Source organism: Bison bison, unplaced genomic scaffold (genome assembly GCF_000754665.1).
Source record: "Bison bison bison isolate TAMUID 2011002044 unplaced genomic scaffold, Bison_UMD1.0 scf7180017864330, whole genome shotgun sequence".
In the NCBI taxonomy this organism is placed as follows: Eukaryota; Metazoa; Chordata; class Mammalia; order Artiodactyla; family Bovidae; genus Bison; species Bison bison.
In genome coordinates this window covers 10136212-10151112 of record NW_011494902.1, presented here as the reverse complement: position 1 = coordinate 10151112, position 14901 = coordinate 10136212, and the positions used below count along the sequence as shown (strand labels likewise).

At 36.7% G+C, this 14901-nt stretch overlaps 1 protein-coding gene across 1 annotated transcript in view; it reads left to right on the top strand.

Moving 5' to 3' along the window:
• LRP1B (low density lipoprotein receptor-related protein 1B) overlaps positions 1-14901 on the top strand; it is a 1806191-nt gene that overhangs the window by 836492 nt on the left and 954798 nt on the right. Inside the window, exons 7-9 of the mRNA XM_010853706.1 lie at positions 2362-2584; positions 8890-9061; positions 13438-13581. Of these exons, the coding sequence (XP_010852008.1) occupies positions 2362-2584; positions 8890-9061; positions 13438-13581 (539 nt within the window). The remainder of the gene's footprint in view (positions 1-2361; positions 2585-8889; positions 9062-13437; positions 13582-14901) is intronic.

Here is a 14901-nt window from a genome sequence, read left to right as displayed (position 1 = left end):
GCGACCCCATGGACTATACAGTCCATGGAATTCTCCAGGCCAGAATACTAGAGTGGGTAGCCATTCCCTTCTCCAAGGGTTCTTCCCAACCCAGGGATCAAACCCAGGTCCCCTGCACTGCAGGAAGATTCTTTACCAGCTGAGCCACCAGGGACACCCAACTGATCCAGCCAGCCACTCCAATTCTTTATCAGGGAACTTGTCTCCCTTAGGTCTCTATAAGAGTCTGTGTCTTTTACCAGGCTTTCCTGGTGGCTCAGATGGTAAAGTGCCTGCCTACAATGCGGGAGACCCGGGTTTGATCCCTGGGTTGGGGATATTCTTTGGGGAAGGAAATGGCAACCCACTCCAGTACTCTTGCCTGGAAAATCCCATGGACAGAGGAGCCTGGTAGGCTACAGTCTTTGGGGTCACAAAGAGTCCGACACAACTGAGCGACTTCACTTTCTTTTTTTCTCTAATCTTATTTGGTCTTCTTTCTTCAAAAATATGCCTCCAGGCTTCTTGTTTTGGTACTCTTCTCTTTTTGTCTTTTTAGGATCACATCTAGTTAAGTCACCTCAGGGTGACTTGAGAGAAATTCTAATCTTGAGACTCATCTTTCCTATTCAGCCTCATGTAGATAGTTGGAACCCCCTTCTTCATGTCACTATACATAGTCTATATACAACATGCTAAACACAGGGGGCCAGAGCCTCCGACTCTCTGTGCCAAAGCTGAGCTACCTGCACAGCAGGATCTATCTGGTCTGTGAAATGGACCAGTTGGAAAAGAAAACTATAAAAGGACAGGCATTTTGGTATGAGGTGAGAGAGTTTTTATGATAAGAACAGTGGACAGTGTTCTATAGCAAGAAACAGATCAACTGTTAATCTTAATAGTAACTTAATTTAAGATGACCATGAACAAATTAAGAAGTGAAGAAAGAGAAGATGAAAGATGGAGGCAGGAAGAGATTGTGGTAAAGGTGAGAGAGAGGGAGAGAGAGAGGAAGGAAGGTAACTAATGAGCCATCATAGGAGTAGAAGTTTGAGTATTTAGCATGACAATAAAATGTATAATATGCCCCTTTATTTCTTCTTCACTGGAATAGAAATCTCTTTACCTGAATGGAATGTCCCTTGAAAAACATTTTTTAACCTATCATGATAGGTTTTTTTTTGTTGTTGTTTTTTTTTTTTTCAGGAGAAATTAAGATGAAACTTATTTTATTTTTTAAATTATTGTGATAAATTGATCTTTCAAAATATTTGGGGGAATATATACTCATAATAAAATCTGGCTCACATTACACATGAATTAATGTTTAAAAATTGATCACAGCTTCCCATAGCAAAAGAGCTAAATTAAAGCCTAAATAATATTCCTTAGTATTGAAAGATACCCCATACTGTGAGCTGATGCAATAGTGTTGATACAGGTAACTAAAAACTAATTCACCAAGTTTGCAAAATTGAATATTCTATACTCTAGGTAATCTTAATTTTGCTCAGTCACTGGAAATAAGATTATTCTGGAGATGGTTTTTAAATGAAGGCAAGATAGTCCTCCATTTAGGAACACAATTTACTCTCATGAGTAGATAATCTTGTTAAAATATTGTCAGGTTAATTGAAATTGATTTCTGTTTACTAAACATAGTGAATACTAATCAAATATTAGACACTGAGGTGTTAGAGGTATTTAAACCTTTGACACAGGCTGTTAGTACTTCATAGAAGGATTTCTTATCTCAGACATCAACATTGCTTTTCAGCCTTTTCTTTGAAATATATAAAGAGAAAATGAAAGGAAATGGACTGCATTATCTTTATTAAATTTTGTCAGTTGGGGATATTTGGGAGAATTTGGGATTGGTTTGGGGGGTGATTATTTATTTTCATTGCTATAAATGGCACATTTGCTTGCATCATTGAGCTCCACATAATAGCTTTTATAGGAGACAGACATTACGAGGCAATTTGAAAAGCAGGTTGAAGATAAAGCCTGAGAGCTCACATGCCCTGGCCTGGTTACTTGGCTCACTTCTGAAGCTTATTCCAAATGGACTATACAGATCTCCTGTGGTACCAGCTCTATGAAGCTTAAAGAAACATTTCCCCTAATACAAAAATAAACCCACCATAATCATTCGTTTTGGGGAAATTTTACAGTTGTTAGTTAACCTGCTCCCTTATGCCCTGCAATATTCATTAGCAGATTTCCTTGTTTATGAGTGATATTATATGGAAATGGTTATGGGAAGCTAACAGATGTAACCACTGAAATAAATTAGAAGGAAAAGTTCTGTGTTTTACAGATGGTTCTATTGAATATGCTGCCCCCACCTTTCCACTTTAACATTTAGTTTTCTTTCAACAGAAAACTTTTCTTTACCGACTATGGGAATGTGGCCAAAGTGGAGCGATGTGACATGGATGGGATGAACAGAACGAGGATAATTGATTCTAAGACAGAGCAGCCAGCTGCACTGGCACTAGACCTAGTAAACAAATGGGTTTACTGGGTAGACCTTTACTTGGACTACGTGGAAGTCGTGGACTATCAAGGAAAAAACAGACATACGATCATCCAAGGCAGACAAGTAAGTACAGTTTGGTTGGAAAATGCAGCTAAGGTAATAAAATGAATGATCTCATCCTAGGAAGAAGACTGAAAATTGCAGTGTTGAAAATTTCTTATGAAGTCAAGCTGCAGTGGGTCATAAAAATTGATATGTTTGCTATATAGAAGAATGTTCTTTTCATAGTGCACTCCATAATACATGATGGGGGAGGATTTGCTGTCCCTCCTTCCCTCTATTTAAAACAAAAAACAAACAAAAAAAAACAGCACACAAAACAAAAACCAACAGAAATAAATCAAAAACAGCCAACGCAACCAGAAATTCTATGCTAGTAAGAAAGAAAAATGTTAGACTAGGACAGATGTTATGACCTACTTACTAAAAACTAATTTAAGTATTTCATTTGTAAAAACCTGAACTATCATTTGTCCTATGTGGCACTGAAGATATATATATATATCTTATATATATATATATATATGAGGAGGAAATGGCAACCCACTCCAGTGTTCTTGCCTGGAGAATCCCAGAGACAGCGGGGCCTGGTGGGCTGCCGTCTATGGGGTCACACAGAGTCGGACACGACTGAAGCGACTTAGCAGCATATATATAGCTAATAATGCAAATGGTGGCTCACAGAAGTGTTATTATTATTTTAATATGTTGGATTATTTATATTTTGCCTTCTGAAGTGTTTAAATATTTACTTCCCAGAATAAGAATTTTGTGAAAGGCACCAAGGTCACATTTTTTCTCATTTGTGTTTTTTTTCCTTTGCTGAATTATAAGTTTTTGTAAATAACATTCAGTTAAAATTGAAAAAGATCTCTAAGTGGAGATGTCTTATTCACTAGAATGCTTTTGAAATTCAATTTTATCTCACTGATCTTACTAATTTCATGTGAAATTCTCATTCTATAGAACTGCAGTAAGTGGCTTTCTTTGCTTTCTTCTATAATGCAAGGTACAAATGCTATGTAATTTTCATGTCAAGTTACTTTTCCTTTATAATCAGCATTTAACAATGAAATAGTTTCACTTCCTTGGCAGATAAACAAATGCACTAATCTGATCTGGGTGTCTAAAAAAATGCATCCAATATTAAAAGTGAGGCCACTTATTTTTCTCTCACCTTCAACTGCCCTCAAAATCTTGATTTCTTTGGCCATCTTTAGTTATGACCTTAGAGCACCTAGTCTCTGAAATGATTATGATGTACCTTCTTTGGTGTACATGTAATTGAGATTTCACACCATGAAACAGGATGAGGAATTCAAATGATCTTCCCCATGGCTACTTTTAAAAGGTTTTTTTCTTTTTTAATGTCTGAAGTTTTTAATTATCCATTTTTCCCCATTTCTATTGCCTGTGTTCTGCTGGTTCCCTAAACATATGTTTAGTCTGCCACTAAGTATTCCAACATAGATACAATTTTGTAAGAATTTGTCCTGTAATCAGAATGGCCTGTATACCACACCTAGTTCCTCCCACCTCTGCTGGGGATAGTAAGCAGAATAGCACTGTAGGTACTTTATGGTAAATAAATCCTTCTGAAGGCAAGCAGGGAGGCAGAGAGTAAAATTTGATCTTTATTGTAGTAACATGTTTTCTACCCTCATCAATTGCCACCTCTATAGTCATGCTTTCTCTCTTGGACTGTGGATTGGCAACTGAGTAGACAGCAATGTGGGTATGCCATGACCTCACACTTCCAGATGGTTGGTCCCACACTTAGAGCAAAGCATGGATAAAATAAATGGAAATTAATGGAAGACTTTAGCTTGTTTATAACTTTTATAGGAAAAACGTATTGCCCAAATCAAAATTGGGTTTTTTATATATATACATCATATTCACTATATATGTGTATATATATACACATATATAGACATCATATTCACTATATATACACATATATAGTGAATATGATGTCACTTATGCAGAAAATATTATTGATAAATACACACATTCCTTCCTTTATGACACGTGGTTTAGTAGCTAAGTCATGTCCAACTCTTGCGACCCCTGAACTATAGCCCCCAGGCTCCTCTCTGTCCATGGGATTCTCCAGGCAAGAATACTGGAGTGGGTTGCCATTTCCTTCTCCAGGGGATCTTCCCAACCCAGGAATCAAATCTGGGTCCCCTGCATTGCAGGTAGATGATTTACCAACTGAGCTATGAGGGAAGCCCTCCTATGACACTCAGTGGCGACCTTATGACACTTACTGGGGACTAATACTAACATAAAAAGTGATTACTGAAGTTTTAACATAGAATGATTCTCTCCCTTAATTTCTAATTTGTTGCCTAGACATGAAGAATTAAAATATGTCCAAAAACAATATGAAAAACCAGTCTTCTTTTAGTCAACATCTTACATGAGAGGATCACAAATTATAATGAAGGGTCATGTAAGCTAGGAAGATAGCAAATCAAACGAACTAGCAAGATTTCCTAAGTACAAATGTTTGTGATTTTGTTCTATAATTTTTTTTAATAACAAATCATAGATAACTCTCAAATTCTCTTAACTAAAAAATCTATAATAAAAAGTGGACTGAAAGTGCAATATAATGCCAAAGAATACCGACAAATGCTTTTTCATCAAAATCTCTACAGCAATCAATTGATAGATCTACCATACCCTGGTCCAGAATCATTTTAAATTAAATATAATACAAGGAATTCCCAAAGGCCTTGCACCTAGCATGTGTCCTGTTGTATGAGAAAATCAGTATACTCATTCTTCCTTAGCTTTACTGGAAGCTTTCCATCAATTCAAGAAGTCTATTCTTACCCATAATCCCTAAGACATCTGCCAAGTAGGAAAGTTATGCTGTTAACTGTGAAGTGTCATGGAGAACAGTAAACACTGCTATTCTCATATCACAGAGTTTCATGTTCATTATAAATAGACTTTAGAAAGAATGCAATTTCTGAGTAGAGAATGCTGACGTATTATTTATAATTGTTCTAAATATATGATTTCATTGTTTATTAATTTCCATGCTGGGAATAGTAGTGTAACCTGTATTTTTTTTAAATGGGATTTTCAAAGGTGCTTTCTCATCAGTCCTTTCATAGGCAAAACCAGGATTTTATAGATTATGTATATCCATGATTATATAAAAAAGTGGCCCACAAAAATATCTCAAATTGTATGTAACAATGCCATAAGCATATTATTGAATATGCTTGAAAGTTTGATTCTCACTAGCCCTTGAAAAGTAGCTACTGAAAATGTTTTCTTCATGAAACATGGGGTTCTTAAGGCAGGAATACTGAAGTGATTTGCCATTCCCTTCTGCAGGGGACCACATTTTGTCAGAATTCTCCACAATGACCAGTCCATCTTGGGTGGCCCTACACAACATGGCTCATGGTTTCACTGAGTTAAACAAGGCTGTGGTCCATGTGATCAGATTGGTTAGTTTTCTATGATTGTGGTTTTCATTCTGTGTGCCCTCTGATAGATAATATAAGAGACTTACTGAAGCTTTCTGATGGGAGAGACTGACTGAGGGAAAAACTGGGTCTTGTTCTGATAGGCAGGGCCATGCTCAGTAAATCTTTAATCCAATTTTCTGTTGATGGGCTGAAGAAGCTGAAGTTGAATGGTTCTGTGAAGACCTACAAGACCTTCAGGAACTAATACCCCCAAAGATGTCCTTTTCATTATAGGGAACTGGAATGCAAAGTAGGAAGTGAAGAAATACCTGGAATAACCAGCAAATTTGGCCTTGGAGTACTGAACGAGTAGGGCAAGGGCTAATAAGAGTTTTGAAAAGAGAATACCCTGGTCATAGCAAACACACTTTTCCAACAACACAAGAGAATATGATACACATGGACATCACCAAATGGTCAACCAAAATCAGATTGATTATATTCTCTGCAGCCAAAGATGGAGATGCTCTATACAGTCAGCAAAAACCAGACTGGGAGTTGACTGTGGCTCAAATCATGTTTGCTTTATTGCCAAATTCAGACTTAAAATGAAGACAGTAGAGAAAACCACTAGACCATTCAGGTATGACCTATATCAAATCCTTTACAATTATACAGTGAAAGTGGCAAACAGATTCAAGGGATTTGATCTGATAGACAGAGTGCCTGAAGAGCTGTGGACAGAGGTTCATGACATTGTACAGGAGGCAGTGATCAAGACCATCCCCAAGAAAAATAAATGCGAAAAGGCAAAATGGTTGTCAGATGAGGTCTTACAAATAGCAGTAAAAAGAAGAGAAGAGAAAGGCAAAGAATAAAGGAAAGATAAACCTATTTGAATGCGACGTCTAAAGAATAGCAAGGAGAGATAAGAAAGCCTTCCTCAGTGATCAATGCAAAGAAATAGAGGAAAACAATAGAATGGGAAAGACTAGAGATCTCTTCAAGAAAATTAAAGTTACCAAGGGAACATTTCATGAAAAGATAGGAACAATAAAGGACAGAAATGGCATGGACCTAACAGAAGCAGAAGATATTAAGACGAGGTGGCAAGAATACATAGAAGAAGTATACAAAAAAGATCTTCATGACCAGGATAATCACGATGGTGTGATCAATCACCTAGAGCCAGACATCCTGGAATGTGAAGTCAAATGGGCCTTAGGAAGCATCACTATGAACAAAGCTAGTAGAGGTGATGGAATTCCAGTTGAGCTATTTCAAATCTTGAAAGATGATGCTGTGAAAGTGCTTCATTCAATATGCCAGCAAATTTGTAAAACTCTGCAGTGGCCACAGGACTGGAGAAGGTTAGTTTTCATTCCAATCCCAGAGAAAGACAATGCCAAGGAATGCTCAAACTACTACACAATGGCACTCATCTCACATGCTAGCACAAGAGTGTTCAAAATCCTCCAAGCCAGGGCTCCACAGTATGTGAACCATGAACTTCCAGCTGGTCAATGGTTTTAGAAAAGGCAGAGGAACCAGAGATCAAATTTCCAACATCTGTTGGATCATTGAAAAAGCAAGAGAGTTCCAAAAAGCATCCATTTCTGCTTTTTTGAGTATGCCAAAGCCTTTGACCATGTGGATCACAACAGACTGTGGAAAATTCTTCAAGAGTTGGGAATACCAGACCACCTGACCTGCCTCTTGAGAAATATGTATGCAGGTCAGGAAGCAACAGTTAGAACTGGACATGGAACAGACTGGTTCCAAATCAGGAAAGGAGTATGTCAAGACTGTATATTGTTACCCTGCTTATTTAACTTATATGCAGAGTCCATCATGAGAAATGCCAGACTGGATGAAGCACAAGCTGGAATCAAGATTGTCAGAAGAAATATCAATAACCTCAGATATGCAGATAACACCATGCTTATGGCAGAAAGTGAAGAAGAAGTAAAGAGCCTCTTAATGAAGGTAAAAGAGGAGAGTGAAAAGTTGGCTTAAAACTCAACATTCAGAAAACGAAGATCATGGCATCTGGTCCCATCTCTTAATGGCAAATAGATGGGGAAACAATGGAATCAGTGAGAGACTTTATTTGTAGGGCTTCAAAATCACTGCAGATGGTGACTGCAGCCATGAAATTAAAAGATGCTTACTCCTTGGAAGAAAAGCTATGAGCAACCTAGACATCACATTAAAAAGCAGAGACAACACTTTGCCAAAAAGGTCCATCTAAATCAAAGTTGTGGTTTTTCCAGTAGTCATGTATGGATGTGAGAGTTGGACTATAAAGAAAGCTGAGCACCAAAAAAATTGATGCTTTTGAACTGTGGTGTTGGAGAAGACTCTTGAGAGTCCCTTGGACTGCAAGGAAATATAACCAGTCCATCCTAAAGGAAATCAGTCCTGAACATTCATTGGAAGGACTGATGCTGAAACTCTAATACTTTCGCCACCTGATGCGAAGAACTGAGTCGTTTGAAGAGACCCTGACGTTGGGAAAGATGGAAGGTGGGAGGAGAAGGGAATGACAGAGGATGAGATGGTTAGATGGCATCACCAGCTCTATGGACATGAGTTTGAGTAAGCTCTGGGAGTTGGTGATGGACAGAGAAGCCTGGTGTGCTGCAGTCCATGGGATTTCAAAGGACTGAGCGACTGAACTGAACTGAATGAAACATGAATACAATTCTCCCCATACATTTTAAACTGCTTTATCTACTACTGCATAATGTATTATTTTTATAGAGAAATTTATATTAGTGAAATGTTGAATTCTTTGAGAAAAAATAAATGATAATATGCTCATGACTCTCCTACTATGGGAGTTTTCCACAGTAGTAAAAGCAATTTTTTTTTTCTTTCAAGTTGAAAGCAACATAATTAAAAAATCATAGTTATTTTTGCACCTTTTTATAGGTCAAACATCTGTATGGTATAACTGTGTTTGAAGACTACTTATATGCAACTGATGCTGATAACTTCAACATCATAAGGATAAACCGATTTAATGGTAGTGATATTCATTCATTAATTAAAATGGAAAATGCTAGAGCAATCCGAATCTATCAAAAAAGAATTCAACCAACAGGTAAGATTCCAAGACTTCTTCATAGCCGTCATAATGGTGAATTGAATGGAGATATGACTCTTGTGCCTTTGTGTGGTGTCAAAGTGGGTGAGCCATAAATTCTCTGTTTTGATAGCAAAAATGTACATGTCTGCATGATAAAATATAATAGAGCTCCCTTCCAAAGTCTAAATGACAAATTGTTCAGTTCCTAGTGGATCATTTCTACAGCCATAGAATTGAAATGATGGCTGGATTTAAATTCAGGAAGGAACGTTCACTCTTGATGTATGTATACAGAAAACTCAGATGCTGATGCTAGAGTTTTTATTTTATCATTCTAGGAGACAACCTTCAAGTCAGGTGACTTTCTTGCAGTATCTGTCTAGTTTTTATTTCAGTCACTTGGGGGTCTCTTGATTAACTTCCCAACCATTCCTTAACACAAGTTAATTCAAAATAATTTTTACCAAGAAGGCTGCAACATGGCTAAGTATCCCTGAAAAATTATTTTGCATTGTAAGTTAATGATGCTTGTTCATCAATACAACGTAGGCTCAATTATATAGAGAATAATGTAACATACAAAACTACCACCCGAATTTTCATTATCTTTTTGTGCTTCAAATTAAAACTAATTTAGAATTATTTATCTATTAACATAAATTCAATTTAGGCAAAGTATTGTTACACATATGTTTTCAGGAAATTCAGAGTTGGGATTCTGTAGATAAAGGTTTAAATTTGGTCTTATTAATTTACCAATTATTTTTTGATCATTTATTAATACTATGTGCCAGGAACTATTTTATGTACATTGAGAATACAGCTGAGTAAAACAGACTAAAACATTATTTCCCTTATAAGATTTGCATTGTTTCAAAAAAAATACATAATATTTTTCTTTTAGAGTAAGTAAATTATTATATTAGAAGATAATAAGTGCTATGGAGAGAGAGAAAGTAGATGAGTGTCATGAATAGGATTAGTTTACAATTTTATATTTAATGATCAGAGGAAATTGCATTGAAAGATAAAATTGCATGAAGACTTGGAGTAATTAAAGAAGAGAGACAGGTAGAAAGATCAGTCAGCTCAGTTGTGTCCAACTCTTTGTGTCCCCATGGGTTGCAGCACCTCAGGCTTCCCTGTCCATCACCAACTCCCAGAGCTTGCTTAAATTCACGTCCATCAAGTTGGTGATGCCGTCCAACCATCTTATCCTCTGTGGTCCCCTTCTCCTCCTGCTGTCAATCTTTCCCAGCATTGGGTCTTTTCCGGAGAGTCTGTTCTTCACATCAGGTGGCCAAAGTATTGGAGCTTCCGTGAGGAAGAGCATGCTTGGATAGTGGATAGTTCAGTGAGCAGTAAGGAGACCCATATGTCTGAAGCAGAGCAAACACAAGGAAGAGAAACAGGCAATTAAGTTGGAAAAATGAAGGAGAACAATAACTAGTAGGACCCCACAGACAGTTATAAAAAAGTTTGCTTATACTTTGCATGACATGCAGTCCTTAGGTAGAGAGTCTCAAAACCTGACTTAGTTTTTAAAGAAACCAGTAGGGTTGCTGTGTTGACCGTAGGCTATGGGGAACAAAGATGGAAGGTTAGAGATGACAGTGGATTGGACCAAGATGGTAGCAGTGACGGCGGTGAAAAGTAGACTGCGGATATACTTGAAGGTATAACCAACAGGCTTTCCTGATGAATTTGATATGAGTTGTACATTTAAAAGAGAGACAAAGGTGATGACAATGTGTTGAGCTGAGTAATTGGAATTACCAAGTTATTTTTGAGATTTAGGAAAACTAAGTTTGGAGCTAGTTGGATGCAAATAACATATATATATATACACACATATTATTTTGAGTGCCTGTCATAAATTCAGGAGGAGATATCAAGAAGCTATTTGAATATACAAGACTGGATTTCTGGGGAAAGTCCTAGCTAGACATAGCAATTGAGCATCATTGGCATATACATGACAATTTTTTTCCTTTTAAAAGAAAGTAAAATGGATGTGATCAGCAAGGAAGTAACTATATATTAGCCGTTGGATTTAACAGTGTGAAGCTTGTAGGGATCTGACAAGTGCAATTTTGTGGTGAGGAGAATGTCTGGTTAGAACAGATCTGAGAAAGGAAAGAAATAAATTGTACAAAATGAGCATGGATAACTTTGAAAAGTATTGATATTACATGAAGCAGGGAAATGGGGAGCTGATTAAAGGGTTGCTTGGGAATTAAGATTAAAAGTAGTATTTTCCCTCCAAGATGCAGAAGCAATGGCAGATTTATATGCTGATGGGCATGATCCAAAGGAGAGAGCAAAAGTAGTGAAGAAAGTGAAAAAGTGCAGACTTGCTAATTAGCTGACAAAAGATGTTCTCTAGTGTAGAAATGGGGTGTGATTGGAAAGTAAAAGCAATGCTTTTGGGCAAAACAGATAGTTAAACTACACTACAGCTATCTTTTCATTTGTAGAATGTGGAACATAAAAAGCATAGCATAGTTTTCAAAAGCACATAAGTTTTAATATTAGAAAAAAATTATCATATTATTCATCACAATTCCAAGTGGTGATTAAAAAGAAATGTACTTACAATCATATAAAAATCTTACTGATTTTATTCCTTTTTTCTTTGACCTGTGTTTCTTTTCTCATCTTCTCCGCCTAGTGCTTTTCCTATTTTTGTTTTGTTTTGTTTTTTTCTAATTTCTACACTCATGAAATATTCTACTATTCCATAATACCTACATGCAAACTCAACCTTCTCCTTTAACAGTTACAATGCACACACACACACACAATTCATGTGTGGGAAGGTTCTCCAAATGACAATGAACACAAACTTGAAAAAAAAAATGAATTCAGCACTTCTCAATAAAGGTGATCACTGAATCACATTTATTCTAGCTTAGTATGCTTGTGTGCTTAGTCATTCAGTCATGTCCAACTCTTCGCGATCCTCTGTCCATGGGATTTTGCAGGGAAGAATACTGAAGTGAGTTTCCACAACAAACTGTGGAGATTTTTTAAAGAGATGGGACTATCAGACCACCTGACCTGTCTCCTGAGAAGTCTGTATGCTGGTCAAGAAGTAGCAGTTAGAATCGGAAGGAGTACATTAAGGCTCTGTATTGTCACCCTGCTTATTTAACTTCTATGTAAAGTACATCATATGAAATGCAGGACTGGATGAAGCACAAGCTGGAATCAAGATTGCTGGGAGAAATATCCATAACCTTAGATACGCAGATTACACCACCCTTACAGCAGAAAGTGAAGAAGAACTGAAGAGCCTCTTGAAAGTGAAAGAGGAGAATGAAAAAGTTGGTTAAAACTCAACATTAAAAAGACCAAGATCATGGCATCTGGTCCCATCACTTAATGGCAAATAGATGGGGAAACAATAGAAACAGAGACTTTTTTTGCACTCCAAAATCATGGCAGATGGTTACAGCAGCTGTGAAATTAAAAGACACTTGCTCCTTGGAAGAGAAGCTATGCCAAATATAGATAGCATATTAAAAAGCAGAGACGTTACTTTGCTGATAAGGGTCCATTTAGTCAAAGCTATGGTTTTTCCAGTAGTCATGTATGGATGTGAGAGTTGGACCATAAAGAAAGCTGAGCACCGAAGAAGTCTTTTGCACTGTTTTGTTGGAGAAGACACTTGAGAGTCTCTTGGACTGCAAGGAGATCAAAGCAGTCAATGCTAAAGGAAATAGCTGAAATTCTAATACTTTGGCCTGATGCGAAGAACTGACTCATTTGAAAAGACCCTGATACTGGGAAAGATTGAAGGCAGGAGGAGAAGGGGACCACAGAGGATAAGATAGCTGGATGGGATCACCAACTCAATGAACATGAGATTGAGCAAGCTCCAGGAGTTGGTGAGGGACAGCAAAGCCTGGCGTGCTACAGTACATGGGCTTGCAAAGAGTCAGACACTTAGCAGGGTCAGTCAGTCAGTCATTAAGTCTAATAGTGGATTATTTCAGAAGAAATCCTTTTCTGCTTTAACTATGAACCGGGGTTATTTTAGCAGTATTTTTTTGTATTTGTCACAGATATGTATTTTTTTTAAGTGTGATAAACATGTACCAAAAAATCATGTTACTTTTATTTGGTTTGCATGTTCACAGGTTAGATTAATATAAAAGCATTTTACCTCTTACAATTTTTTTTAAGGTAGCCTTAGGAGTATTTGGGCAAATCCCTACCTTTCATGGGGTTTAAACTCTTTTCCAATTGATTATGATATGATATAGTTGGGTAGATAGATTATTTGTCTAGAATTCCCTCTTATGTGCTGTCAAAGTTTCAACATACTGATGCATGTAATTATATTTCCTTTGGAGAATTTCAAGCATGCTGTTTTTCATTTGTTGTAGTCAGAAGCCATGCGTGTGAAGTGGATCCATATGGAATGCCAGGGGGATGTTCACACATCTGTCTTCTCAGCAGCAGTTACAAAACACGGACCTGTCGCTGCAGGACTGGCTTCAACTTGGGAAGTGATGGCAGGTCATGCAAAAGTATGTTATTGAAAATCAAACATTTGCCAGCAGCTAATGCTTCAGAGCAGGATTCTTAGTATTAATTAGGAGCATCAACGTCAGTTAAATGTGAGCTATCACCAGGTCAAATTCGCTGTGAAATGTATACTAGACATTTTTCTCAAAATCAATATTTAGGTTTATTTTTTCTTTTGTATGTGCATGCTAATGTGAATGAGAAACCTAATTGGACTGTAGAGTCACTAAATTTATGGATCTTTGGGAAACATACGTTAGGGAAGATTTTTAGGAAATCCTTTCCTTAATTACCTAAAAAATGTTTGTGATCTAATGAGCCTCAATTATTGGTTGGCCAGATTTTCTCTTTTCTGAACCAAGATGCTGCTTCTAATAATAGATGTGTTGTTTAGTCCAACAGAAATCCACATAAAGTAATACTTCACCTTACCAGCATTGGGGGGTGAAATTTATTTTATTATTTCGTTTTCCATGTAACCAGAGCTATACTAATTAAATATTAATCTTTTTAATAATTTTGTTGAAAAGCTTTCTAGTAGCTAGACCTTTGTTTTATTTCTGATATATGCCAAAAATTTCATTGTTCTTAATTGTTCATAATCAGATATAGTATTAATGTTCCTCATAGAGATGGTATCCATGTCGAGACTATCAGTCTATTTCCCAAATACCATAATTTTTAAGGTTATGATGTCTGCTTTTTACAGTGTATATTTAATTGTTCTTAACTTTTGTTAAGTTTAAATTTTGCACAAGTATAATTAAGGTCTTCATAATCAGATATAATATTAATATCCCTCATAGAAATGGTATCCATGTTGAGATTAACAGTCTTTAAATGTTTTCCCAAAACCATATTTTTTTATGTTTATCTCTCTTTCATCATGACCTTTTTTTTCTGTCTGTTCTCTGTTTCTGTGGTCACTGTCCTGCCATCTCTTTCTTTCTTGCCATTGGCTTGCTAAAGATGGTGAGATGAGACCTCTAAATTTATTATAATTTTAAATCTAAGTGGCTAGAATTCATAGCATAAGTACTGTTAAATTAAGAACCCAAAAGGCTTAACTGTGATAAAATATATGCATTTTTGTACTGTTTAAAATTTCTAACTTTGTAGCAAATGCTAGGAATATTATAGTGACACCAACTCTGATGTTCACGAAGTCCTCTAGATAATTGAGGACACTGTGTCTGAAGCCTCAAGATAGGAGATGTGTGTGTGTGTGTGTGCATGTGTGTGTGTGTGTGTGTAACCAGCCTTTAAGCCACTCTGGTCACCACTTGGAAAGTGATGGCATGTTATACAAAAATATAAACATG